A 27,569-nucleotide genomic window follows, 5' to 3' on the forward strand; every position below is an offset into this window, starting at 1 on the left:
CCGCCCCGCCGGCGCTGCCCATGGGCCCGGCACGATGCCGGTGCGGCGGGGGCACGTCGCCCCCCAGAACACCTTCCTGGACACCATCATCCGCAAGTTCGAGGGGCAGAGTGAGTGGGGGGCGCCGGGGGCACCGGGAGCGGGGCTGGGGGGGGCGAGGGGGATCCGCGCGGGGGGAGGAGATCGGGAGACACCGGGAGATACCGGGGAGCACCCGGCGGGGCGGGCAGCGGGGGCACTGTGGCCCTGGGTGGGTTTGAGGTGGCGGGGACCAGCCCGGCCGGAGGGACCCTGCTCGCCCTGGCGTCCCCGAGTCCCCAGCTCGGGTGGGCTTGCGGTGACGGGGGCAGCCCTGGCTGGCGGGGGCTTCCTGCCCGCCCTGACCCCCAGCGGCCCCGGCTCTGCGCTGCCAGAGCTGGGCCTTCCCCAGTCCGCGAGGTGTGCAGCCCCCAGCACCCGCTCAGGCTGCTGTGGGGCTGGGGGTCCCCCTGGCTGTGCCCCCTACACTGCCCAGCAGCTGCTGCAGGGCGGCCTGGCAGAGTGGGGGCTCCGGGAGACTGAAAATCGGGGGGTTCCTCTGGGGTCAGGCCCTGGGCACCCCCGGGCTGGAGACAGGGCAGGGATGTGGGGGGATGCTGCCCCTGGGTCGGGCTGGGGGTGTCACCTGCTGGGGACAGGCTGTGCTCGGGGGGCTGGCCTGGCTGAGCCGCTGCCCTCACGGTGGGGTGCTGGGGGTCCCAGGGTCCCCGTGGTAGTGGTGTCCCTAAGGGGTCTCTGCAGTTGTGGGGGTCCCCGTGGTGATGAGGGCGTCCCAGAGTCCCTGCTGTTGTGGGGTTCCTGTGAGGTGTCTGTAGCTCTTGGGGGGTCCCTGCCGTGCTGGGAGCCCCCGGGTCCCCGTGCTTCTGGGGTCCCTGTGATTCGGGGATCCCAGCGGTTCTGGGGTCCCCACGGTGGTGATGGCACCAGCTTGGGGGGGTCCCTGGGGAGCGAGCAGGACGATTCACGGCCTGGTGTCCCTGGGAAATCCAGAGCCGTGGGTGGGTGTGTGGGTGTGTGGAGGGACCCCCACTCCGGCCTGACCCGCGCCGCCCTGTCCCTGCAGGCCGCAAGTTCATCATCGGGAACGCGCGAGTGGAGAACTGCGCCGTGATCTACTGCAACGAGGGCTTCTGCCGGCTCTGCGGGTACTCGCGGGCCGAGGTGATGCAGCAGCCCAGCACCTGCGACTTCCTGCACGGGCCCCGCACGCAGCGCCGCGCCGCCGCCCAGATCGCACAGGCGCTGCTGGGCGCCGAGGAGCGCAAGGTGGAGATCTGCTTCTACCGCAAGGATGGTACGGAGCCGGGGCACAGCGGGGACAGCGGGGACAGGGGACTGCGCTGGGCACCGCGGCAAGGGGGACACTGGCACCCCGGGGGCCTGCGCTGGGACAGGGGCACAGGGACGCGGCTGGGTGACAGGAGCTGTGGGCACGGGGACGCGGCTGGGTGGTCGGAGCTGTGGGCACACGTGGGGACCCGGGGGACCCTGGCAGCCCCGGGGGCTCGCAGCACTCTCCAGCCCCGTGGTGGCTCCCAGCAGGGTGCGAGCCTGGCCCTGGTGGCTCCAGATGGGCACCAGCCCCCTGTGAGCCCTCAGCCCCTCCTGGTGCCACGGTGGCCGCCAGGTGGGCCCAGGGAGCCACCACGTGTCGTGGGTCCGGGGTTGTGGGGTGCAGTGATCCCCACAAACAGGGATGCAGGGGGCTGTGTCACCTGGAGGGGGCTGAGCTGGTGTCACAGTGCCACCATCCCCGCGGGGTTGTGTGGAGCACCCTGGCAGGTGCCATCCCGGGTCCCTGTGCCATCCCGGGGTCCCTGTGTTGTGTGGAGCACCCTGGCAGGTGCCATCCGGGGTCCCTGTGCCATCCCGGGTCCCTGTGCCCCCAGAGCCCGGGCAGGGCTGGCTCCCCGCCTCGCTAGTGCCAGTGCTTCCCCTCGGCGTGGCCCCGTGCCAGTGCCAGGTGTCCCGGCTGTCACCACAGCTGTCCCGGCTCCGGGCACACGGCCCCGGTTCCGGTGCTGGAGTAAACAAAGCCGGTGCCAGCTGCCGGCGTGGCCCCGGGTGCCCTGTGGGGTGGGCTGGGGGCAGAGGCTCCCCCCCGGCCCTGGCACCCCCACCCTGCTGCGTGGCTGTGCCTGGCACGGCCCTGTGCCCCTCGGACTGTGCGGTGCCAGGGCTCTGGGGCACGGGGGGACACAGTGCCCCCCTGGAGCCGCGTTGTGCCCTCGTTAGGGTGACACCGCTCGGCCTGCCGGGTGCCACAGGGCTGGGGGAAAGGGGGCTGGTGCCTGGGGCCTTCCCTGGGTCCCCAGAGACCTCGACACCCCCTGAGCAGCATGGGGGTCTCACCCCTTACCAGCCCCCCTGTGCTGCCAGGGAGAGGAGGGACAGGGGGCTCCCAGGAGTGGTGAGAGGTCCCTGCCCCTGCCAGCCCTTGGGACCCTCTGTGGGGCCCATGGGGAGGTGTGGTGGGGCTCTGGGGTGCTCTGGGAGCCCCCACCGGGACAGGGACAGTCCATGGGGTCCGTCTGTCCCTCGGGATGGGGAGGGACCCTTGGCAGTGAGTTGGGTCTGGGGCTCCTGGTGCTGCGGGGGTGCCGGCCCTGGGGCTGCAGTGGTGCCACCACAGGAGTCTCCTCCCCACGGTAGCAGCCCCGGTGTGGGGGTGCTGGGGGCTCCCCTCACTGCACTAGCCCCCGAGGCTCGGTGGGGCCGGGGCGTTGCTGCCGCGGCTCCGGCACACCCGGTGCCCCCGGTGTCGCTGCCATCCCTCGGGACCGTGCTGTGGCGGCCTGCAGCCCCCGCCCCGCGCCCCCGGGGAGTGCCGGTGCCCGGTGCCGTGTGCTGCTGGCTGGGGCCGCGCTGGAGCCGCTCTGGAGCCCTGGAGCCGCCGCGGCTCCGCGCTGCTGCTGCTGCAGCCATTTGTCTTGCAGACGTGTTGTTTACGGTGCCGGGGACGCGCCGGGGTCACGGCGCCCGTGGGGCACCTGTGTCCCCGCAGGGACACCGCAGGGACCGCGGGCTGCCCGGGGACAGGGAGGGGGCACCGAGACCCCCAGGTGCCTTTGGGGACCCCCACCCCCGGTGTCGGTGCGGGGCGGGAGCGCCAGGGGCTGAATGGGGGCCCTGTCACTGTGACGCCTCGGGGTGCGGGGTCCCCCCTGTGCTATGGGGGTGTCCCCAGCCTGGCTGCGGGCCTGGGGGTGCAGGTGGCTCCTGGTGCGGGGGTGCGGCTCCCAGGGCAGGGGTGCAGTAATGGGGAGCAGGGATGGGGGGCCAGGGGGGTCCCTCCGCTTTGGGGGTCACGGGGAGAACTGGGGATGCTGGAGGTGCAGTGTGGGGGTGCGGGGGGATTTGGGGTACGGCTCTGGAGGTCGGCAGTGCGCTTAGGGTGAGGGGGGCAAGGGGGGCGGTTCCCATTGCAGGGGGGTACCCCTGTGCCCCTGCGGTCCCCCCGTGCCCCCCTGTGCCCCCCACGGGCAGCTGGACCGGAGCTCTCGGCCCCGGGGCCCCAAGGCTCCTGCGGGGGCGGATGGAGCCGCAGCGATCCCGGTTCGATGGCGCAAATCCCCTCACAGCGCTGGCTCTGCCAGGACCCTGCGGCCCCCCCGTGCCACCCCGTGCCCCCCCGTGCCACCCCGTGCTGGCCCGCGGCCCCGCGTGCGTCAGGGAATCCCCCCGCCGCGGGCACGGGAGCGGGGACGGTGCCAGCTGGCACCCGCCGTGCCAGGCGGCCGGGCCCGGTGCCAGCCGGGGGGACACCGTCTGCGGGACTCGGTGCTCGGCGCCACCCGCGGGTCCCCCGGCGCCTCCCGCCCGCGTGCCCTCAGGGTGAGGGGTGCCGGGGGCAGCAGGATGCCCCCCCGTCCCCCAGAGGCTGCCCCGGGCTGCCCCCAGCACCCCGAATCCCCCCCGAATCCCGCCCCCAGCTGTGGCACCGGATTAACGCCACAGCTGTTAACGAGTTCTGAGCGGATTAACCCTGCGCGGCACCCCCGGAGCCCCCCCGGAGCCCCCCCGGCGCCGCTGCCCACGCACAGACACGCCACGGGATTGGGGGGAGAAAGGGGCACCCCGCCCTCCCGTGCCTCAGTTTCCCCCCGCGGTGGGGTCAGCGCTGGGGGCAGGCAGGGGTGATACCGGGGGGGCAGGAGGGGGTGCCCAGCAGGGATGTTCGGGGCCAGGCGGGGGTCCCTCCCGGGTGGCAGTGCCGCCCCCCATGTCGCTGTCCCCCCCTCCCCGCAGGCAGCTCCTTCCCGTGCCTGGTGGACGTGGTGCCGGTGAAGAACGAGGATGGCACCGTCATCATGTTCATCCTCAACTTCGAGGCCGTGAGGGAGCCTGAGCCCGGGGAGGCCCCGACCCCCAGCACCAACCACTGGGTCACCCCGGCCCCCTGGGGGCCTGCAGGTACGGGGACACCGGGGACAGGACACCGGGTCAGCCCAGGTAGGGGGGGACACAGGGACACGGGGTCACCCCCAGGTGTGGGGGACAGGGTCACCAGGTCACCCCCGGGTGTGGGGACACAGGGACACCGGGTCAGCCCCCCGGAATGGGGACACAGGGACACGGGGTCACACCCTCCTCCTGGGTTCCTGCAGGGACAATGGGGTCAGTGCCACAGGGCTGGTGTCAGCCCATGTCCTGCTGACCCCATGTCCAAGGTGTTGCTTTGGGGCACATGGGGACAGCGGCAGCACCGTGGGGAGGGGGTCAGACCCTGCCCCCGGCCCCAGCCCTGACTCCGGGGTGCAGCTGATCCCTGCGGCTGAGGCAGCCCCGGGTGGGGGTTTGGAGCTGCTCCTGCCCCTGCCCCTGTCCCAGCCCCGGTGTGACCCAGCCCTGTCCCTCTCAGGATGCAGCTGATCCCTGCGGCTGAGGCAGTACCGTGTGGGGGTTTGGAGCTGCCCCTGTCCCTGTCCCCAGCCCCGGTGTGACCCAGCCCTGCCCCTGGGGTACAGCCGGTCCCTGTGGCTGGAGCAGCCCCGGGTGGGGGTGTGGAGCTGCCCCTGTCCCTGTCCCAGCCCAGTGTGACCCACCCCTGTCCCCCCCAGGTCGCAGCCGCTCCCTGCGGCTGAAGCTGCTGGCGCTCACGGGCAGCCGCCAGTCGCTGCCCCCCGAGCCCCCCGAGCCCCCGGACGTGGTGGTCGTGGACCCGGGGCTCACGGACCCGCTGGCCCCGGAGCCCGGCCCGCCCGCCAGCGACTCGGGCCCCGAGGACGCCTCCTCGTCGCTGGAGGCCGGGGACCGCGCCGAGGACGAGGCGGCGCTGATGGGGGACCCCGAGCCGCCGGTGCCGCAGCCGTCCCCGCGGGCCGAGCGCCTGGCGCTGGCCTTCGCCAACCACAGCCTGGCCCGGAGCCGCTCCCGGGAGCGCCGGTCCCGAGAGAGCCTCCGCAGCCTCCGCCGGGCCTCCTCCGTCGATGACATCGAGGCCATGAAGGGCGACGGGGACAAGCGCTGCCACAGCCGCCACGCCAGCGCCAGCGCCGGCACCGGCCTGCACCGCGGCTCCAGCACCGGTACGGGCACGGGACACGGGGACAGCCACCGGGGAGGGGACACGGGGACAGCCAGAGGGGCTGGGGACACGGGGCAGCCACAGCCAGGGACCCTGGTGACCCCCATCCCACCGCCCCACAGCAGGGGCTGGGGACCCCCTCCCCATGACCCCAGACCCTCCTGGCCCATCCCGCAGCCCCCTGAGCCACAGGGTGCAGTCACCCTGGGAATCCCCTCGGGAGTCACCTCGTTGGCCCCAGAGCTCGTTAAGGGTAATAGGATAAGGGACAATTATTGTAATGCCATTAAAGGTAACTGAGAGCAGCTCTGCAGGTCCCTGGGGGGCCTGGTGGCACACGGGCTGGTGGCACAGGGGCTGGTGACATACGGCTGGGGGTCTGTGTCCGTCCTGGGGCTCCACCTGCCCTGGGACCCCCAGCCCTGGGAGCTGTGGGATCCCCCAGGGGCTATGGGACCCCTGCCCCCGGAGCCCAGGGAGCTGTGGGACCCCTGCCCGGGAGCCCAGGGGAGCTGTGGGACCCCTGTCCCCGGAGCCCTGGGAGCTGTGGGACCCCTGCCCGGGAGCCCAGGGGAGCTGTGGGACCCCTGTCCCCGGAGCCCTGGGAGCTGTGGGACCCCTGCCCGGGAGCCCAGGGGAGCTGTGGGACCCCTGCCCCGGAGCCCAGGGGAGCTGTGGGACCCCTGCCCCGGAGCCCAGGGGAGCTGTGGGACCCCTGCCCCGCGGATCCCGGCTCCGTGCCGCGGTGACAGTGCCCCCGCCGTGTGACAGCCCGGTGCCTGTGTGTCCCCCTGCAGGCGCCGTGGCCGCCGTGCGCAGCGCGCTGCTCAACTCCACGTCGGACTCGGACCTGGCGCGGTTCCGGGCCATCGGCCGCATCCCGCAGATCACCCTCAACTTCATGGACCTGCAGCCGGGGGGGCTCCTGGCGCCGCCCCCCGCCCCCCGGCCCATCATCGCCCCCACCAAGCTGCGCGACCGCACCCACAATGTCACCGAGAAGGTCACTCAGGTGAGACCCGCTCGGGGGACAGGTGACACAGGTGACACGGCTGAGCCCCGCGGGCTGTGGAGGGCCCCGGCGTTGGGGGGAGCTGACCGGGTGATGCTGGAGGTGATGCCAGAGGTGGCCAAGTGGTGACAAAGGTTAGTGGGGAATGCCAGGCACAGACGCTGCTGGAGATGGCCAGGTGCCGCCAGGTGCCCAGGAGGTGCCAGAGGTGGCACGTGGTGCAGACGCGGCTGGGCTGTACCGAGGTGTTCGGTGTTCGGGCAGTTTCAGTGATGGCGTGGCCAGGCTGTGCCAGGATGGCCCAGCAGTGACAAAGTGTCCGAGCCGTGACAAGATGTGCAGGCAGTGCTGGGGGTGCGGTCGCGAGCGGTGCCAGAAGTGTCCGAGCGGTGCCAAAGTGTCCGGGTGATGCCAAAGTGACCGGGCAGTGCCAAGGTGGCTCAGTGGTGCTGGGGGACTGGCCGGGGGTCGTGACCGTGGTGTTCTGGGGCGGTGGGTGCCGTGGCCGGGGGCAGCCGTGTCTGGGACAGCCCCTGGGGCGCTCCCAGCGGGATGCAGGGGGCAGACACTCCCCGGTGCCGTTGTGCCGTAGGACCCCCTGGACCTGGTGCCGTTGTGCCCCTCACCGCGCTGCCCCCGGCCCCGGTGCCGTGCCTGCCGGGTGCCGTTGTGCCCCGGCCCCGGTGCCGTGCCTGCCGGGTGCCAGGCGCTGGCGGCCGCCGCTAATCCGCGGCCCGTTGTGTAACCGCCATCTGCCGCGGGAGCAGGAGGCGCCGCTTAATTACACCCTCATTTCCCTCCGCTAATGATCCGGGGGGGCCGGCGGGCCCGGGCATCCCCGGAGGGCCGTGCGGGGTGGGGACCGCTGACAGTCCCGCCCCGCGGCGTCCCCGGGGTCCCCGGCAGCTGGCGGGGGACGGAGCAGCCCCGGGGCATCTGCCCGGCCCCCCCGGCCCCGCACCTGCCCGCACACGTGAGGGGCCCCGTGGGGACCCCCGCTCCCACCCCGAGCTCCGGGCCGGGCTCCGGGGCTCCGGTGCTGGGGCAGCCGCAGGGCCCTCGGTGGGGCGGGGGGACCCTTCTGGGGGCTGGAGGGACCCTTCTGTGGGTGGCAACCCCCTCACTCCGCATCCCCGTCCCCCCAGCTCCTGGCGGAACCTCTCGGTTGCCCCGGCCGTGGTTAATTGTGCCGCCAGGGTGACGCTGCGCTCTCGCTTCGCCGCCGCTGCCACGGGGCCAGGAGGGGACACGGCTGCGGTCACCGGGCCGGGCCGTGCCCCCGGCACGGCGGGGGAGCCTCGGGGGAACGGGGGACACGGACACAGGGACCGTGGGGCTGTCCCCGGCCCGGGCACGGCTCGGCCCCTCGGGTCGGTGGCTCTGGGGACAGGGTGTCCCTGCAGCGGCACCGTGATTCACCCGCGGGGCCGGAGCCAAGCGCCCGTCAAGGTCACCGCGCTCTGGGTGACAGTGACAGGGGCCTGGTGTGGCCGTGACACCCCCAGGGCTCATGGGAGCCCCGGGAACTCCTGCTCCGTTCTGGAGGGGATCCCTGCGTGGGGCAGGATCGGGCGGGGGGACCCCAGCCCCACTCAGGGTGGGTGGGGAGCCGGCGGTGCCACCAGCCAGCCGTGTCACTGGGGCATCGCTGGCTCTTGGGGACAGCGGGCTGGGGACACCAGGGACCCCCCAGTGCAGGACGAGTCCTGCCGACCCCGGCCCCGCTGCCCCCCAGGTCCCTCTCGTCGGGGCTGGGGGTGCGCAGCCGTGGGGCAGTGCCAGGGCTGGGCAGCGGCCAGGGACACGGGGACACGGGGACACCGTGAATCAGCCGGGGCTGCCAGGGCCAGCTCACCGCTACCGTCACTGTCCGTGTCCCCACCACCGCTGTCCCCGTGCCTGTCATCCTCCGTCCCCGTGCCCATCCCCTGTGCCAGCGCTGTGCCAGTCACGCTTCGGGGATCCCTCCCGGATCCTGGGGTGCCGCAGGGGGTGCCGGTGCGGCAGGCGGGGAGCGCGCCGGTTCCGCGGGCCCCCCCCGTGCCCCGCCGCGCCCCGGAGCCCCCGCGGGGCCGTTCCGGGCGCTCCCGGTCCCTCCCCCGGGGAGTGGCGAGGGCCGCGCCGGGGGGGCCCGGCGGGGGCGAGCGGCGGGGAGGGCTCGGGGGGTCCCGCCCCGCTCCATCTGCCGCGCGCGGGGCCGGGGGGGCGCGGGGACCCCCGAGCGCGGCCATGGCCCCGGCGCGGCGCGACAGCGGGGAGCGCCCCGAGCGCCCCGACGGGGAGCGGCGGGAGCGGGTCCGCCGCGCCGTGCGCGTCTCCAGCCTGGTGGCACAGGAGGTACGGGCGGGCGGGGGGGCGGGGGTCTCACCGGGAGGAGAGCGGGACCCCCGGTTTGTACGGGCGCGCGTGGGCTCGGGGTCCGGGGGCGGGGGACACCGGGGGTCCTGGGGGGCGGCTCTGGAGGGGTCGGGGCGCTCTGGGAGGGTCCCCCCCGCCGCGGGATCGCGGTTCCGTTGTCGCTTCACCGTGCGCGGGCGCGGGGGTGTCCCCATGCCGGGACGGAGGGCACGGGGCGCTGGGACAGCGGTGGGCGCTGCGGGCGGCTCCGGGGCTTCCGGGGGGCTCCGAGGGTCCCCCCGCGGTGGGAACGGGGTCCCGCTGGCGTCCCACGGCACAGGGCACGGGGGTGTCCCCGTGCCGGGATGGGGCACCGGGGAGCGCGGCCGGGCTGTTGGGATGGGTTTGGGGGTCCCGGGATTTCGGGCATGGGTGTCCCCCCGAGGCGGGAACGGGGACCCGCAATTTGTCCTGCCGTGGGGGGTGCGGGGTGTCCCCACGCCGGGCGGGGGGTCACGGAGCGGGGGCTGGCGCTGGGGGTGGCAGCAGCGGCCCTGAGGGGCTGCGGGGGGCTGGGGGTCCCGAGGGGGCCTGGGGAAGCGGCTCCTGTGGCTCATCCCACCCTCAGGGGCTGTGGGGTACCGGGGGCGCCCCCTGCTCGGAGTGGGGGGCGCTGGCGGTTCCGGAGGGCGGCCATGGGGGTCCAGGGCGATCTGAGGCCCCCCAGTGCCCCCCGGGGCTTGGGGCCATAACCCCCCCATGGGTCCCCACTGCCCACCTGGTGCCTCGGCCGGGCCCGGAGCTGTGTCCCGCTGTGCCGTGGTGGCTGTGGTGTGCCGAGGAGACTCGGCTTGTGGGTCCTATGGCCTCTGCTGTGTCCCAGGTGGTCCCCCGCGTGTCCTCTGCGATCCCCAGGAGTCCCTGGTGGTCCCCAGCGTGTCCCAGGCGGTCCCCAGCGTATCCCAAGTGGTCCTCGGTGGTCCCTAGCGTGTCCAGGCGGTCCCTAGCGTGTCCAGGCGGTCCCCAGCGTGTCCCTGACGGTCCCCAGGGTGTCCCAGGTGCTGGCAGCCGTTCCCTTTAGGGGCGGGTGTGGGTCAGTGCCAGCGTCACCGGGCCGGGGTTCGGGGCCGGGCGGGCGCACCGCCCCCAGGGCCGTCCCCCCGTCCCCCAGGGCCGTCCCCCTGTCACGGGCCCGTCCCCCGCCGTGCCACGGGTGCCAGAGGCTGCGGGTGCCGGTGTCGCTGCCCGCCCGGGCGGCCCCGTGTGCCCCGTGCCCATGTCGGGGGGTCCCGAGGGGGCTGCGACGCCGCAGCTCGGCGCCGTGAGTACCCGGTGGCACCGGGGATGGGATGGGGGAGGGTCCCCAGCGCGGGGTGTCTGTGTCGGGGTGTCTCCTGTGTGGGGTGTCCCCACGCTGCTCTGGTGTCACCTGGCGATGGCTGGCACTGCCCTGGCCGTGCCCACCCCGGGTGACAGCTCCCAGGTGGGGACGTGGGGGTCAGTGTCCCCCTGGCTGGGGGTGTCCCCGGGCCCCCAAGGGAGGTCTGGGGGTCTTGGGCCCTGGCGGGGCATTGGGTGGGTGCCAGGGCCTGCTTAGGGCAGCTATGGGGTACCCAGGGAGGTGTGGGGTGCCTGCCAGGGCTGATGTTGGGTGCCTGTGGGTGCTGGTACTCGCTGGGACAGGATTTGGGGCTCGGTGGCTGTGGGGCACTCCCTGGGGCAGGATTTGGGGCTCTGTGGCTGAGGGGTCCCTATGGGGCAGGATTTGGGGCTCTGTGGCTGTGGGGCACTCCCTGGGGCAGGATTTGGGGCTCTGTGGCTGAGGGGTCCCTGCCAGGGCAGGATTTGGGGCTCTGTGGCTGAGGGGTCCCTATGGGGCAGGATTTGGGGCTCTGTGGCTGTGGGGTCCCTGCCAGGGCAGGTGTTGGGGCTCTGTGGCTGAGGGGTCCCTGCCAGGGCAGGTGTTGGGGTCCCTGCCGGGTGCTGGGGGTCCCTGCTGGGGGGCCCGGGGGGGAGCAGGGACAGGGCAGTGACAGAGGGGGTGTCGGTGCCCTGGGGGGGGCAGGGGGCTCAGTCAGGGTCTCGGGGGGCTCTGGGGGGTGCCGCCTGCCCCCGCCCCTGTCCCGGCCGGTTGGGTATTTGGGGTGCCGCCTGCCCCTGTCCCGGCCCGTATTTGGGGTGCCGCTTGCCCCCGCCCCTGTCCCGCTGGGTATTTGGGGTGCAACCTGCCCCCGTCCCTGTCCCGTTGGGTATTTGGGGTGCCGCCTGCCCCCGCCCCTGTCCCGTTGGGTATTTGGGGTGCAACCTGCCCCTGTTTCTGTCCCGTTGGGTATTTGGGGTGCCGCCTGCCCCTGTTTCTGTCCCGTTGGGTATTTGGGGTGCAGCCTGCCCCCGTCCCTGTCCCGTTGGGTATTTGGGGTGCAGCCTGCCCCTGTTTCTGTCCCGTTGGGTATTTGGGGTGCCGCCTGTCCCTGCCCCTGTCCCGTTGGGTATTTGGGGTGCAGCCTGCCCCTGTTTCTGTCCCGTTGGGTATTTGGGGTGCAGCCTGCCCCCGTCCCTGTCCCGTTGGGTATTTGGGGTGCCGCCTGCCCCCGCCCCTGTCCCGTTGGGTATTTGGGGTGCAGCCTGCCCCTGTTTCTGTCCCGTTGGGTATTTGGGGTGCAGCCTGCCCCCGTCCCTGTCCCGGCCCGTATTTGGGGTGCAGCCTGCCCCTGTTTCTGTCCCGTTGGGTATTTGGGGTGCCGCCTGCCCCCGCCCCTGTCCCGTTGGGTATTTGGGGTGCAGCCTGCCCCTGTTTCTGTCCCGTTGGGTATTTGGGGTGCCACCTGCCCCTCTTTCTGTCCCGTTGGGTATTTGGGGTGCCGCCTGCCCCTGTTTCTGTCCCGTTGGGTATTTGGGGTGCCCCCTGCCCCCGCCCCTGTCCCGTTGGGTATTTGGGGTGCCGCCTGCCCCCGCCCCTGTCCCGGCCCGTATTTGGGGTGCCCGTGGGCGCAGGTGTCTGGGTCGCGGCAGGTGCGGCGCCGGCTGTCCCGGGGGGTGGCGGTGTCACCGCAGGTGTCGGGGACGCGTCACCGGGGCGGGACGTGTCGCCGCGTGTTGCCGAACGTGTCAGCGGCGCCGCCGCCATCTGTGTCACCGTGACTGACGGGTGGCGGGGCGGGGGGGTGGCACCGGGCCCGGGGGTCGCGATATCACCGCATATCGGCTCCGTGCCGACATACGCACCGGGGATGGGGGTCCCACCTGGGCTTGGGGTGTCCCGAACCCCTCTTCATGGTACCCCCGACCCTGCTGGCAGGGGAGGGGCTGGGGGCTGTCCCCGTGGCGGGCGGGGGGACACGCTGGGCTGGGGGCTGTCCCTGTGGATGGGGACACGCTGAGCTGGGGGACACGCTGGGCTGGGGATTGTCCCCGTGTCTGGGGGACACGCTGGGCTGGGGGCTGTCCCTGTGGATGGGGACACGCTGGGCTGGGGGCTGCCCCGCCATTTGGGGGGCTGGAGACCCCACGGCTGGGGTCAGGGGGACTCCGCGTGTGCCCCGTCCGTTCGGGGGGCTGGCACGGGGAGGGGGTGCCAGGACAGTGCCTCGGCCTCGCTGGGACCCCCGGGAAGGGGCACGGGCTGCTCTGGGGGTGCTGAGCCGCTGCAGGGTGCATTCTGAGGGGGTTACAGGTGTACCTGTGGGGCCCACGCGTGGGGGTATATTTTGGGGGGCTCTGGGCTACCCCCCCCCCATGGGGGCCACAGGGATGGAGCGGGGGTTCCGGGGTCTCTCCCCGCAGACGGCAGGACCCCCCCCCGGCCCCGGGGCCTTGCGCGGCCCCCGCCCCCCGCGCCGCAGGCCGGGATTTGTCCCACTTTGCCGCGGCAGCTGCGATAAATTTAGCGGCAGGAGCGGCTGGTGGCTGGAAACGCCCCCCGCCCCTCCCCCGCTGTGTGTGCCCCCCCCCCCCCGTGCCCGCCCCTCCCCCGCTGTGCCCCCCCCCACCCTGTGCCCTCCCCTCCCTCCGGGCCGGCACAGCCAGGGGGGCTCCGGCACTCGGGGCTGGGGTCCCCCCCTCGGGACACCCCCGGGCTCCCTGCTGGCACCGGGACGGGGGCTCTGTGCCCCGGTACCCGTCACCCCCCGTGTCCCCAGGGCCCCGTGGCACCCGTGTCATCCCCGGGTCTCGGGGGGTGTCGGGGTGCAGCCCCCCAGGAGGGGCTGGGAGCGGGGACCCCCGCACGCAGGGCCCGGGTGGCCGCGTCCCTCTGTCACACGGTGCGTGGGGACACGGGTGGCAGCGGGAATCCCCCGCGTGGGGGTGGCGGCTGTGACGCAGGAGCTGCCGTGTGTCCCAGTGCTGTCACCGCGTGTCACTGCGTGTCACTGCGTGTCACCGCGTGTCCCGGTGCCATCGCTCCGTGTCCCCAGCGCTGTGTGCCCGTGTCACTGCGTGTCACCGCGTGTCCCGGTGCCATCACGGCGTGTCCCTGGCGTTGTGTGCCCGTGTCACCGTGTGTGCCGGTGCCATCACCCCGTGTCCCAGCAGTGTCGCCGTGTGTCCCACCACCCGTGGCCGTTCCCCACGAGGCCACTGCGGCTGGTGGCCCTGGGGACAGAGGTGACGAGGCCCGTGTCCCGGGGGGTGTGTGGCAGTGGGGGACATGTTCTGGCTGGGATGGGAACGGTATCCTGGCCTATGGACACCGCACGGGTGAGGGACATCCCCGCCGTGTCCCCGCCGTGTCCCTGTCGCGAGTGTGGCCCGTGACGCCCTGCTGGTTGCCATGGGCAGCGCTGTCCCGCGCACCTGGGGCAGGTGGGGGTGGCCAGGGGCTGCCAGGGGCTGTGACTGTCGCAGCCGGTGCCGCGCCGCCCGAGGGCGCGCCCAGCCGCAGCGCTGTCCCCGCGCTGTCCCCGCGGGCGGGGGGCCCGGGGGGCGCTGGGGGGGCGCTGGGGGGCCGGGGGGGCAGCCCTGGCCGTGGCCGTGGCGGCGGCAGCGGAGCAGCCTGGGAAAATTTCCGCCCCAATAATTCCTGTCGGCTCCGGCGGAGCGCGGCTGGCGCACGGCGCCGGGGGTCCCCATCGCCACCGGGGGTCCCCATCGCCACCGGGGCTCCCCATCGCCACCGGGGGTCCCCGCTCCCGCCGGGGGTCCCGGGCACGCCATGGGCGCGGGGCCGGCCCGGGGGGCTCGCTGGCAGCCCCGGGCCGGCGCGGGCTGACCCCGCCGCCCCGTGCCGAGGATGCTGCCCGCGCTCCTGCAGCTGCTGCAGGAGTTGCCGGGCGCGTCCCCCGCGCCCCCCCGGGCCGGGCCGCCCCCCGGGCCCTGCCCCATGCCCGGGGTCCCGCTCTGCAGCGCCTGCCTGGGGCTCCGCCGCGATGGCACCGGGCGCCGACCGCAGGAGCAGGTACCGGTACCGCCCTCCCCGCGCCCCCCGACCCGGCCGGTGGGGCGGGGGTGCCGCGGGTTGGGGTGGGGGCTCTGCGGGGCCCGGCGGGGGCTGCGGGGGCCGCCTCCGTGTCCTCGGCGCGGCTCGGGAGGGTTCGGGGCTTACATAAAGCTCTGGCTCTGCGTGACGGGGGCATCCCGGACCCCCAGGGTCCCCTCGGGGGCAGGGGGACGGCAGCCATCCCCTCCCGGGGCTGCGGCACCAGATGGAGCCCCACGATGGGCCTGGGGGGCGAGGGGACCCCCGGGGGGACAGGGGCACCGTGACCCCCCTGTGGGGCAGAACGGGGGCTGTGGCCCCTGTGGGGCACAGGGCGGGGGCCCTGGGTCACCTCCTGTCGCCCCTGCCGTGGGGCTGTGCGGGGTGAGGAACCCTTGGACCCCCCCCAGGCGCCCCCAAGGGTGACCAGGACCCCGCAAGGACCCCTGGGGTTGTGCCCCCAGGTGTTCTGCACAGGGACTGGCACTGGGGAGGGGGCTGTGCCCTCCGGGTGGGAATGCCAGGGGGAGGCCGTGCCCCTCGGTGGGGATGGCAATGGCCGGGGCACAGATCTGGGGCGCAGGGCAGCATCAGGGGGTGGGGCAGGAGGGGGTTGTGGGGCTCTGTGGTGTGGAGGGCTTTGTCCCCTCCTGGCACCCCTGGTCACACGTGGTGGTGTCCCTGCACCCCCCATTGCCTCTGCTGGGCCCCCTCTGCCCCCCAGAGTCACAGAATGTTGGTTTTGGGAAGCACCTTTGAAACCACGAGGTTCAGTGATGGGCACCCAGAACACAGGGGGTCTGGGCTGGGCAGGGGGATCAGGGGGTCTGGGCAGGGGGATCAGGGGGTCTGGGCAGGGGGTTCAGGGGGGTCTGGGCAGGGGGATCAGGGGGTCTGGGCAGGGGTTTCAGGGGGGTCTGGGCAGGGGATCAGGGGGGTCTGGGCAGAAGGCTCCTGACCCATGTGCCCACCCCTCCCCAGGCTGGGGGTGTGAGCCCTGCAGCAGCACTGCCCCCCTGCAGCCCCCCACGTGCCCTTGTTGGGGTCACACCTCACCCCAGAATGTCACAGCGCTGCTGAGGCTGTGAAGACCCACCAGAACCCCTGGGTCCAGACCTGACCCACCCTGTCCAACACCCAGCCCTGACCCACCATGGCCATCATCCAGCACTGACCCAGCATGGGGTTGGGGTGGCAGGGTGCTGTGGGGTGCTGTGGGGTGCTGGGGTGCAGGCTGAGCCCCATGTCTCCCCCCCATGCCAGGTGCTGTCCCTGGGCGCTGATGTGCTCCCCGAGTACAAGCTGCAGGCGCCGCGCATCCACCGCTGGACCATCCTGCACTACAGCCCCTTCAAGGCCGTGTGGGACTGGCTGATCCTGCTGCTGGTCATCTACACGGCCATCTTCACGCCCTACTCGGCCGCCTTCCTGCTCAGCGACTCGGAGGAGGCGCAGCGGCACCACTGCGGCTACTCGTGCAGCCCGCTCAACGTGGTGGACCTCATCGTGGACATCATGTTCATCATCGACATCCTCATCAACTTCCGCACCACCTACGTCAACTCCAACGAGGAGGTGGTCAGCCACCCCGCCAAGATCGCCATCCACTACTTCAAGGGCTGGTTCCTCATCGACATGGTGGCCGCCATCCCCTTCGACCTGCTCATCTTCGGCTCCGGCTCCGAGGAGGTGACAGGGGACACGGGGACATGGGGTGCCAACCCTGCCAGCTGGGCAGTGCTGCTCTGGGGGTCTGCGCTGTGTCTGGGGGTCCCACCCGTGCCCCCAGTGCTGGGGTGGATGTTGGGGTGGTGGGGGCTGTTCCTGGGTGCGGGGTCTGCCCCTGGGGAGTGCCTGGGGGTCCCACATGCACTCCCATACAAAGACACCACAGTGCCCCTGGTGACCCCACCGAACCCCCTGCCCAGACCCCCCTGATCCCCCTGCCCAGACCCCCCAATCCCCCTGCCCAGACCCCCCTGATCCCCCTGCCCAGACCCCCCTGAACCTCCTGCCCAGACCCCCCAATCCCCCTGCTCAGACCCCCCTGATCCCCCTGCCCAGACCCCCCGATCCCCCTGCCCAGCCCACCTTTGCTCTGGGTGGGACACTGGGAGCAGCAGGACCTGATGTGGGGAGGGGGACAGGGGCTCACAGCCCCCCTGCCCTACCAAGGGTCTGGGGGGGCTCTCTGGCTCTGCTGAGCCCCCTTTCCTCCCTCCCCAGACACCCTCAGCCTGGGGGCACCTGGGGCAGGGGGAGACCCCCAGAATGGAGGTGCCCGGCTTGGGGCAAGGCCCCCCCACCCTATTGGGGTTCTGAGGGTGTCTCTTCAGTGTCACCCCCCTCCCCTTTTTTCCCCATGACATGACACTGGTGGGGCTGCTGATGTGGGGGAGAGAGGATGGAACCCCCCTCACTCCTATGTCGGTCCCCAGGGTATCCCCACCCCTTAACCCTCCCTGTGCCGCTACCCAGGCCATAACGCTCATTGCGCTGCTGATGTGGGGAGAGAGGATGGAACCCCCCTCTCTGTTCTGGGGGTCCCCCGGGTATCCCCACCCCTGTAACCCTTTCTGTGCTGGTCCCCAGACAATGACACTCATCGGGCTGCTGATGTGGAACCTCCCTCTCCCTTTTGGGGGTCCCCGGGGTATCCCCACCCTCATAACCCTTTCCCTGCCGAATGCAATCTCACTCCTGTGTGTGTCCCCAGGGTGTCCCCACCCCTGTAACCCTTTCCCTGCCGTTCCCCACACCACGATGCTGCTGGGGGGAGAGAGCACGGAATCTCACTCCTCTGTGGGTCCCCGATATATCCCCACCCCCATAACCCTTTCTGTGCCGCTCCCCAGACCACGACACTCATTGGGCTGCTGATGTGGGGAGAGAGGATGGAACCCCCCTCTCTGTTCTGTGGGTCCCTGGGGTATCCCCATCCCCTGTAACCCTTTCCCTGCTGTTCCCTAGACCACAACGTTCATTGGGCTGTTGATGTATGCAGAGAGTGTGGAGCCCCCCTCTCTGTTCTGTGCGTTCCTGGGCTATTCCCAACCCCGTAACCCTTTCCCTGCCGAATGCAATCTCACCCCTGTGTGTGTCCCCGGGGTGTCCCCACCCCCCGTAACCCTTTCCGTGCCGTCCCCAGACCACGACGCTGATCGGGCTGCTGATGTGGGGAGAGGGCACGGCACTCCCCTCTCTGTTCTGTGGGTCCCTGGGCTATTCCCACCCGCCGTAACCCTTTCCCTGCCGTTCCCCAGACCACGACGCTGATCGGGCTGCTGAAGACGGCGCGGCTGCTGCGGCTGGTGCGGGTGGCCAGGAAGCTGGACCGCTACTCCGAGTACGGCGCGGCCGTGCTGTTCCTGCTGATGTGCACCTTCGCGCTGATCGCGCACTGGCTGGCCTGCATCTGGTACGCCATCGGCAACGTGGAGGGGCAGCGCACGGGCTGGCTGCACGCGCTGGGCCAGCAGATCGGCAAGCCCCTCAACGGCAGCTTCGGGCCCTCCATCAAGGACAAGTACGTCACGGCGCTCTACTTCACCTTCAGCAGCCTCACCAGCGTGGGCTTCGGCAACGTGTCCCCCAACACCAACTCCGAGAAGATCTTCTCCATCTGCGTCATGCTCATCGGATGTGAGTGCCCCGGGGTGTGAGTGCTGCACACCTGGGTGTGTGTGAGAGCCCCAGGGTGTGAGAGCTGTGTGTGCTGCACACCTGGGTGTCTGTGTGAGCACCTGTGCGTCCAGCCAGGTGTGTGTGAGAGCCCTGGGGGCTTCGGCAACGTGTCCCCCAACACCAACTCCGAGAAGATCTTCTCCATCTGCGTCATGCTCATCGGATGTGAGTGCCCCGGGGTGTGAGCGGGTGTGAGAGCTGTGAGTGCTGCACACCTGGGTGTGTGTGAGAGCCCCAGGGTGTGAGAGCTGTGTGTGCTGCACACCTGGGTGTGTGTGAGCACCTGTGTGTGCAGCCAGGTGTGTGTGAGAGCCCTGGGGGCCTTGGCCACCTGTCCCCCAACACCAGCTCCACGAGATCTTCCCTGCCTGTGTCAGGCTGATGGGGTGTGAGTGGCCATGGGGCGTGAGAGCACCTGTGAGTGTCTATATCCACACCCCTGTGAGTGTGCAGAGCTGTGTGTATCCTCACACCTGTGAGTGTGCAGAGCTCTGTGTGTGTATCCTCACACCTGTGAGTGTGCAGAGCTGTGTGTGTACCCTCACACCTGTGAGTGTGCAGAGCTCTGTGTGTGTGTACCCTCACACCTGTGAGTGTGCAGAGCTGTGTGTATATCCACACCCCTGTGAGTGTGCAGAGCTGTGTGTGTACCCTCACACCTGTGAGTGTGCAGAGCTCTGTGTGTGTATCCTCACACCTGTGAGTGTGCAGAGCTGTGTGTGTACCCTCACACCTGTGAGTGTGCAGAGCTCTGTGTGTGTGTACCCTCACACCTGTGAGTGTGCAGAGCTGTGTGTGTGTATCCTCACACCTGTGAGTGTGCAGAGCTGTGTGTGTGTGTACCCTCACACCTGTGAGTGTGCAGAGCTGTGTGTGTGTATCCTCACACCTGTGAGTGTGCAGAGCTGTGTGTGTACCCTCACCCCTGTGAGTGTGCAGAGCTCTGTGTGTGTGTATCCTCACACCTGTGAGTGTGCAGAGCTGTGTGTGTGTGTACCCTCACACCTGTGAGTGTGCAGAGCTCTGTGTGTGTGTACCCTCACACCTGTGAGTGTGCAGAGCTGTGTGTGTGTATCCTCACACCTGTGAGTGTGCAGAGCTGTGTGTATATCCACACACCTGTGAGTGTGCAGAGCTGTGTGTGTGTACCCTCACCCCTGTGAGTGTGCAGAGCTCTGTGTGTGTGTACCCTCACACCTGTGAGTGTGCAGAGCTCTGTGTGTACCCTCACACCTGTGAGTGTGCAGAGCTGTGTGTGTGTGTATCCTCACACCTGTGAGTGTGCAGAGCTGTGTGTGTGTACCCTCACACCTGTGAGTGTGCAGAGCTGTGTGTGTGTACCCTCACACCTGTGAGTGTGCAGAGCTGTGTGTGTATCCTCACACCTGTGAGTGTGCACAGCTCTGTGTGTTTGCCCTCACCCCTGTGAGTGTGCAGAGCTCTGTGTGTGTACCCTCACACCTGTGAGTGTGCAGAGCTGTGTGTGTGTGTATCCTCACACCTGTGAGTGTGCAGAGCTGTGTGTGTGTATCCTCACATCTGTGAGTGTGCAGAGCTGTGTGTATATCCACACACCTGTGTGTGACACCTGTATGTGCACCCACACGCACGGGGGGCTGCAGGATCACCCCCAGGCTCAGTTTTGGGGCTGTCCCTGTTTGACACCTTCACTGATGCTCTGGGGATCAGGACCCCTCGTGGCCTGTCCTCAGGTGACACAGCTGGGTGGCAGGTGGCTCTGCTGGGGACAGGAGGCTCTGCAGAGATCCACGGGCTGGGGACACCTGTGGGTCACACCAGCCTGTGGGTCACACCAGCCCCATGGAACATCCAGGCTGGGCACAGGGGCTGGTGACAGTGGCTGGACACGAGTCCAGGGGTGCCCAGGTGGGCACAGCCCAGGGCAGGGATTGTCACCTATGCTGGCCCTGTCCCCCAGCCTGGGGGCAGCTCTGGGCCCCTCCAGCAGGAGAGCCCTGGAGGGGCTGGAGAGAGTCCAGGGGATGGAGCTGGGCAGGGGCTGCAGAATCCCTGAGGGAGCTGGGCAGGGGCTGCAGAATCCCTGAGGAGTTGGGCAGGGGCTGCAGAATCCCTGAGGGAGCTGGGCAGGGGCTGCAGAATCCCTGAGGAGCTGGCAGGGGCTGCAGAATCCCTGAGGGAGCTGGAAGGGGCTGCAGAATCCCTGAGGAGCTGGCAGGGGCTCAGCCCGGAGCAAAGGAGGCTCAGGGGCCCTTGTGGCTCTGCACAGCTCCTGCCAGGAGGGCACAGCCGGGGGGATTTGGGATCTTATCCCAGGGAACAGGGACAGGAGCAGAGGGAACGGCCCCAGGCTGGGCCAGGGCAGGCTCAGGGTGGATATTGGGGAAATTCCTTCTCCAAAAAGTCTGTCCAGCCCTGGCCCAGCTGCCCAGGGCAGTGGTGGAGTCTCCATCACTGAAGGGATTTAAAAGCCCTGTGGATGTGGCACTTGGGGACATGGTCAGTGGTGGCCTTGGCAGTGCTGGGGGACGGGTGGGCTCAGGCACCTGAGAACTCCCTGGATGACTCTTGGCACTGACAATGACGATGATGCCCCTCCATGACCATGGGGACCTCCATGACAGTGGGGACCCTCACAATTATGGGGTCTGGTGTCAGTGGGAGCCGGTGTGGTGTGACAACAGGCACTCCTGTGATGATGGGGACACTCCTGTGATGATGGGAGCTCCTGTGCTGATGGGACCCCCTGTGACAAAGGGCACTCTGGTGATGGACACCTCCCAGTGACAGTGGGGAGCCCCAGTGACAGTGGGCACCCTGCCTGATGAAGGGTACCCCATACTACAGCCCTGGCAGCAGTGGAGGTTTGGGGGTGCAGAGCCCCCCAACAAGTCCCCCCAACACCGATGTGGGGCAGCATCCTCGAGAGCACCTTGGTCATCACCCGGTGCTCATTCTTGGGGACACAGGGACACGGGGACCCCTGCGTCCGGCCCAGAGGGGGTCTGGGGAGGTCTGGGGGTGTTTGGGGGTGCAGAGTCCCCTGACATACCCCCCCAGCACCAATGTGGGGCAGCATCCGCGGGAGCACCTTGGTCATCACCCGGTGCTCATTCTTGGGGACACAGGGACACGGGGACCCTGTCCCCCGGCCCGGGGGGTGGCAGCGGGGGTCTGGGCACTCGGGAGCACCATCCTGACGCTGTCCCCCCAGCGCTGATGTACGCCAGCATCTTCGGCAACGTGTCGGCCATCATCCAGCGGCTGTACTCGGGCACGGCGCGCTACCACACGCAGATGCTGCGCGTGCGCGAGTTCATCCGCTTCCACCAGATCCCCAACCCGCTGCGCCAGCGCCTCGAGGAGTACTTCCAGCACGCCTGGTCCTACACCAACGGCATCGACATGAACGCGGTGAGAGCCCCAAAACACCCAGAAACACTCCAGAAACACCCCAAGCCCCCTGGGACCCCCAAACCACCCCGGCCCTCAGCCCCTCTTCCAGCACGCCTGGTCCTACACCAACGGCATCGACGTGAATGTGGTGAGAGCCCAAAACACCCCAAAACACACCAAAAACACCCCCATGGCCCTCAGCCCCTCTTCCAGCACGCCTGGTCCTGCACCAACGGCATCGACATGAACGCGGTGAGAGCCCAAAAAGCCCCCAAAACCCCATGGGAGCCCCAAACCCCTCTGCCCTCAGCCCCCCTCCTCAGGGAGCATTTCCAGCACCAGCGGCACCGGTGTGACCGCAGCGAGACCCTCCGGGACCCCTAAAACCCGCCCCTGACCCCTGGTACCCCCACCCTCTGTGCCCCCATGACCCCCCGCTCCCCGCAGGTGCTGAAGGGCTTCCCCGAGTGCCTGCAGGCCGACATCTGCCTGCACCTGAACCGCAGCCTGCTGCAGAACTGCGCCCCGTTCCGCGGCGCCACCAAGGGCTGCCTGCGCGCCCTCGCCATGAAGTTCAAGACCACCCACGCGCCCCCCCGGGACACGCTGGTGCACGCCGGGGACGTGCTCACCGCGCTCTACTTCATCTCCCGCGGCTCCATCGAGATCCTGCGCGGCGACGTCGTGGTCGCCATCCTGGGTGAGCGCCCCCAGAAGGGATTCGGGGGTGCCGCGGTGCCTGTGGGGCAGCAGCCGCTGCTTTTGGGGGTGCCGGGTGCCCCCAGGGTGACAACCTGTCTCCTGGAGACCCCCGGTGCTCCTCGGGTGGCGCCAGATCCCGAGGGATCCCCCCTATCCTGGGACCCCCCAGTGCTGGGGAAAGGCCAGACTGACCCCAACCTCCTGGGGCCCCCCCAAAGCCCAGACTGACCCCCCTTTTGGGGACCCCCAAAGCCCAGACTGACCTCCCCCTTCTGGGGACCCCCCCAAAGGCCAGACTGACCCCAACCTCCTGGGGACCCCCCAAAGCCCAGACTGACCCCCCTTTTGGGGACCCCCAAAGCCCACACTGACTTCCCCCTTCTGGGGACCCCCGCAAAGGCCAGACTGACCCCCATCTCCTGGGGACCCCCAAAGCCCACACTGACCCCCCCCCCTCTTAGGGACCCCCCAAAGCCCAGACTGACCCCCTTCCTGGACAGCCCCAGTGCTGGGGGAAGCCCAGACTGATCCCCCTTTTGGGGACCCCCAAAGCCCAGACTGACTCCCCCCACCTCCTCGGGACCCCCAGTGCTGGGGAAAACCCAGACAGATCCCCCATCTCTTGGGGACCCCCCAAAGCCCAGACTGACCCCCGCCTCCTGGGGACCCCTTTCCCCGGGGTCCCCCAGCCCTGTGCACACCCTGAGTGTCCCCCCGTTTCCCCCGTGCCCCCCAGGTAAGAAGGACACCTTGGGGTGCCGGGGGCAGTGCAGGGCCCCGCTGATCCCCGTTTCCCCGTGCCCTCCCCAGGTAAGAACGACACCTTCGGGGAGCCGCTGCACCTGCACGCCCGGCCCGGGAAGTCGCGGGCGGACGTGCGCGCCCTCACCTACTGCGACCTGCACAAGATCCTGCGCGAGGACCTGCTCGAGGTGCTCGACATGTACCCCGAGTTCTCCGACCGCTTCTGGGGCACCCTCGAGATCACCTTCAACCTGCGCGACGTGAGGGCGGCTCCAAAACGCGGGGGGGCCCGAGCGAGCCGGGGGTCCCAGTGAGCCGGGGGTCCTGCAAAGGGGTGGTCCTGAACCAGTAAGGGGGTTCCGAGCAAGCTGAGGGGGTCCTGGAAATAGGGGGTCCTGGACAAATAAGGGGGTTCAGAGCAAGCTGAGGGGGGTCCTGACCAGTTTGGGGGGTCCTGAGCGAACTGGGAGTCTTGAGGGAGTTGGGAGAGTTGGGAGCACGTTGTTGGGGGGGTCTCAAGGGGTCTTGGGGGGTTTTGAGCGAGCCGGGAGAGCCCTGAGAAAGGCTGGGGGGGGGGGAGTCCTGAGCAGGCTGGGGGCGGTCCTGAGCAGGTGGGGGGGGTCCTGAGCAGGCTGGGGGGGGGGGGTCCTGAGCAGGTTAGGGGGTCCTGAGCAGGCTGGGGGCGGTCTTGAGCAGGTTGGGGGGGTCCTGAGCAGGCTAGGGGGTTCCTGAGCAGGCTGGGGGGGGTCCTGAGCAGGTTGGGGGGTCCTGAGCAGGCTGGGGGAATCTGTGCAGTTTTGGGTGGGGGTCCTGAGCAAGGGAGGGGGCGCTGAGCCAGCTGCGAGGAGCTGAGGGAGCTCGGGGGGTCCCGAGCTCGGGGAGGGTCCGCAGCCCCCGACGGTGCCCCCCGTGCCCCGCAGACCAACATGATCCCCGGCTCCCCGGGCAGCGACGAGCTGGACGGCGGCTTCTCCCGGCTGCGGCGCCGCAAGCTCTCCTTCCGCCGGCGCCCCGAGAAAGGTGCGGGGCTGGGGGGGCGCCGGGACCCCCGGGGTGCCGCGGGGCGCCCTGGCCCGGCCCTGACCCCGCTCCGTGCCCCGCAGACGCCGCCAGCCCCGGCGAGTCCCGGGCGCCGCGCGGGGACGGCCAAGCGCCCGGAGCGCCCCCCGGCCCGGCCGAGTGGGACCCCCCCCCCAGCCCCTCCAGCTGCGGCTCCAGCGACGAGGAGGAGCCGCCCGCGCCCCCCCCGGGCGCCACCGCGCTGTCCCCGTTCCGCAGCGCGCCCCCCGCGCCCCCCGAGCCCGAGGAGCGCGGCGGCAGCGACATGTGCAACCCGCTCTCAGGTGGGTCTGGGGGCGCGGGCGGGGCGGCCCCTTCCTCCCGCCCTGTTCCCAAACCCTGGCACTGCTGTCCCCAACCCTCATCCCCTGTCCATCCCCTGTCCCCTGCTCCCCTGTGCCCCCCTCAGCTGGATTTGGGGGGGTCTCCCTTCTCTCCTCGCTCGGGGTCCTGCAGACCCCCTGAAGCCGCAGCACACCCAGCCCTGACCCCCCTCTCCCGCTGCCCCCGCACCCCTGGAGCCCTCGGGTGAAAGTTGGGGTGGGGGTTCCGGGGGTTCCCGTCTCCTGCTCCCCTCACTCAGGGTTCCAGAGCTCCCCCCAAACCTTTGATCTCCCCCATTCTCAGCCCTCCCTCTCACTGCCCCTGCACCCCCTCAGGTGGGGATGGGGGCCTCTGGTTGGGCAGGGGGTCCCAATACTCCCCTCCCTCTTTAAGGCTATGGAGTCCCCCCCAAAAGCCCCAGCCCCCCCCCTCCCCACCCCTCCCCCAGGCCCCTGGACCCCCCAAACCTCCCCCCTCATTTCCCCACCCCCCAAACCCATTTGCCCCCCTCCTGTTCCAGGCGCCTTCTCGGGGTCTCCAACATCTTCAGTTTTTGGGGTGACACCCGGGGCCGCCAGTACCAGGAGCTGCCCCGCTGTTCCCACGGGGGCCCCCCAAACCCCACCCCGACCCTGACCCGCCGCCAGCGCTCCGACCTGGAATCCCGCTTGGACCTGCTCCAGAAACAGCTCAACAGGTAAATTTGGGGGGTCGGGGGGACCCGAGGGGGGCCACTGAGACCCCGTGGGAGCCTCCCCATTGCGAAAGGGGTCTGGAGAGCCCTGAGCAGAGAAGGGTGGGACAGGGGCAGTGCTGAGGGTCCCGGGGGTAGTGCGAAGGATGGGCTGGGGTGCCGGGGGTCCTGGGGACAGGATGGGCTGGGGGTGCCGGGGGTGCTGAGGGACGGGGTGCTCTGGGGGTCTCCCCTCTCATCCCGTGGCGGCCCCGCCGTCCCGCAGGCTGGAGTCGCGCCTCAACTCGGACATCTCGTCCATCGTGCACCTGCTGCAGCGCCAGGTGCTGGTGCCCCCCGCCTACAGCGCCGTGACCTCGCCGCACCAGCCCCCCCCGGGGCCGCTGCCCCCCACCCTGCCCATCACCCCCATCCGCTCCCGCTCGCTCAGGTGAGGCACCGGGGGCGCACCTGGGCTGGGGGGGCTGCACTGTCCCGCTCTGGGGGCTGGGGTCACCCCGGAGCCCCCGGACTGGGGGTGCCGCCCTCCCGAGTCCCCCTGCCCCGGGGGTGCCGGTATTGGGGGGGGGCGCACCCCGAGCCCCCCGCCCCACTGACCCCCGCCCGCCCCGCAGGTCCCGCGCCCCCCGCGCGCCCCGGAGCCCCCGGACGTGGTGCTGCTGCTGCTGGAGCCGCCCCCCCGCCGCGGCGCCGCTCCCTGCCCGGGGCGCTGCCCCCGCCCGCGGGGACCCCCCCGGGCACGCCCCCCGCTGCAGAGACACTGCTCCGACCCGGCAGCTAATGGGAGCGCCGGGGCGCGGCGGGACCCCCGAGCCACGGGACCCCCGCGGCCCCCGGAGCCCAGGGCGCGGGAGCCCTGGAGCCCCCAGAGCGCGAGAGACGGGACCCCCGAGCCCAGGACGGGGGACCCCGGCCCCGGAGCGTGGGACCCCCGGAGCCCTGCGAGTCCTGGAGCCCTGGGACCCCCAGCCCCGGAACGTGGGACCCCCGGAGCCGCAGGACCCCCTGTCCCCAGCATGTGGGACCCTCAGAGCCCAGGCCGTGGGACGTGCAGAGCCCTGGGACCCCTGAGCCGGAATGGGGGCACACAGAGCCCCCAGCCCTGGGTCCCCAGAGCCCTCCCGGGCCCGGCCCACCCGGGGCTCCGGCCCCACGGACACTGCCCTCGGTACCGGCGGCCAGGGGGGAGCTCGGGGCCGCCGGGACCCCCCCGATACCCGCCTCACCCGGGCCCCTGCCCCGGGCTGTCAGACTGTGCTGCTCTTCCTCCTCCTCCTCCTCCTCCTCCTCCTCGTGCTGCTCCCCGAGCCCCGGGGCGGCGGGGGGGTGGACAGGTGTGTGCGTGCACAGGTGTGTGTGTGCACAGGTGTGCACAGGTGTGTCCGTGCACAGGTGTGTGTGTGCACAGGTGTGTGCGTGCACAGGTGTGTGCGTGCACAGGTGTGCACAGGTGTGTCCCCGGCTCCTGTCCCCAGGACGTCACGCGTGTGTTGGGGGGGGTCCCGCTGCGCTGGGACAACGCGTGTTGCCCCTCCGTCCGTGTGTGTGTGTGTGTGCGTGTGTCGCCGTGTCCCCGCTGTGTCCCCCCGGTGGCTGCGGGGCCCGGTGGCTCCGTGTGTGCCCCCCGTGTCCCCAGGGACGGCCCGGCTGAGGGAGGGTCGGGACCCTCCGTGTGCCCCCCACCCCCGTCCGGCCGGGCCGTGCATCCCCGAGCCCCCTGCCCTGCACAGCGAGGGGACACACGGCAGTGCCACCCCCGCACAGCGAGGGGACACACGGCAGTGTCACCCCCGCACAGCGAGGGGACACACGGCAGTGTCACCCCCCCGCACAGCGAGGGGACACACGGCAGTGCCACCCCCGCACAGCGAGGGGACACACGGCAGTGTCACCCCCGCACAGCGAGGGGACACACGGCAGTGTCACCCTCTCACAGTGAGGGGACGCACGGCAGTGTCACCCCCCCGCACAGCCGGGTGGCACTTGGCATTGTCACCCCGCACAGCCGGGTGGCACTTGGCAGTGTCACCCCCTCCCAGGAAGGGGACGCAGGGCTCAGGGGCTGCACGGCCCCGGCCGCCCCGTAGCGTGTGCTGTGTTTGTCCCGTGTCACCCCTGCATGTCGCCCCCGCGTAGGTGCCCCCAATAAACCAGACAGAGACCCCCGGCTCTGTGTGTCACCTCCTGGGGGCTGGCGGGAGGGACAATGGCCTCGGGTGTCACCGTGGTTGAACGCTGTGACACTGGGGACGGGTTTGGCCACAGCATTTGGCAGAGACACGGGGACAGGGGAGGTGACATCGCCTTTACTGAGCCCAGCACACACATGGCATCGTGTGACATGTCCCACACCGTGGTGTCCCTGTGACACTGGGGTCCCCTGTGGTGGCAGAAGGGGTGGCATCACCTTTGCTGGGCCCGACAGGTGGTACCGTGTGTCGTGAGCCGTACCATGGTGTCCTTGTGGCACCAGTGTCCTCATGGTGCCAGTGCCAACAGAGGAGGTGACATTGCCTTTACTGGCACTGTGTGACATTATGTGTGACACACTGTCCCACAGCCCGGTGTCCTGGTGGCACCAATGACCCGCATGGTGGTGGAAGGGGTTGGCATGGCCTTTGCCGATCCTGACAGGTGGCACCGTGTGACACATCCC

At 70.7% G+C, this 27,569-nt stretch overlaps 1 protein-coding gene across 1 annotated transcript; it reads left to right on the top strand.

The window, feature by feature from the left end:
• KCNH2 (potassium voltage-gated channel subfamily H member 2) lies at window positions 1-25,288 on the top strand. The gene is made up of 14 exons (XM_063163381.1): window positions 1-110; window positions 1,103-1,333; window positions 4,288-4,452; window positions 5,100-5,567; window positions 6,364-6,578; window positions 15,595-16,020; window positions 17,595-17,973; window positions 21,209-21,408; window positions 21,838-22,090; window positions 22,903-23,096; window positions 23,757-23,856; window positions 23,940-24,179; window positions 24,740-24,916; window positions 25,179-25,288. Exons 1-13 carry the CDS (start codon window positions 35-37, stop codon window positions 24,853-24,855), a joined length of 3,063 nt encoding a protein of 1,020 aa, XP_063019451.1. The 5' UTR covers window positions 1-34; the 3' UTR covers window positions 24,856-24,916; window positions 25,179-25,288.
• The last annotated feature ends 2,281 nt before the right edge of the window (window positions 25,289-27,569 follow it).

The sequence above is a fragment of the Melospiza melodia genome, chromosome 1 (assembly GCF_035770615.1).
Source record: "Melospiza melodia melodia isolate bMelMel2 chromosome 1, bMelMel2.pri, whole genome shotgun sequence".
NCBI lineage: Eukaryota > Metazoa > Chordata > Aves > Passeriformes > Passerellidae > Melospiza > Melospiza melodia.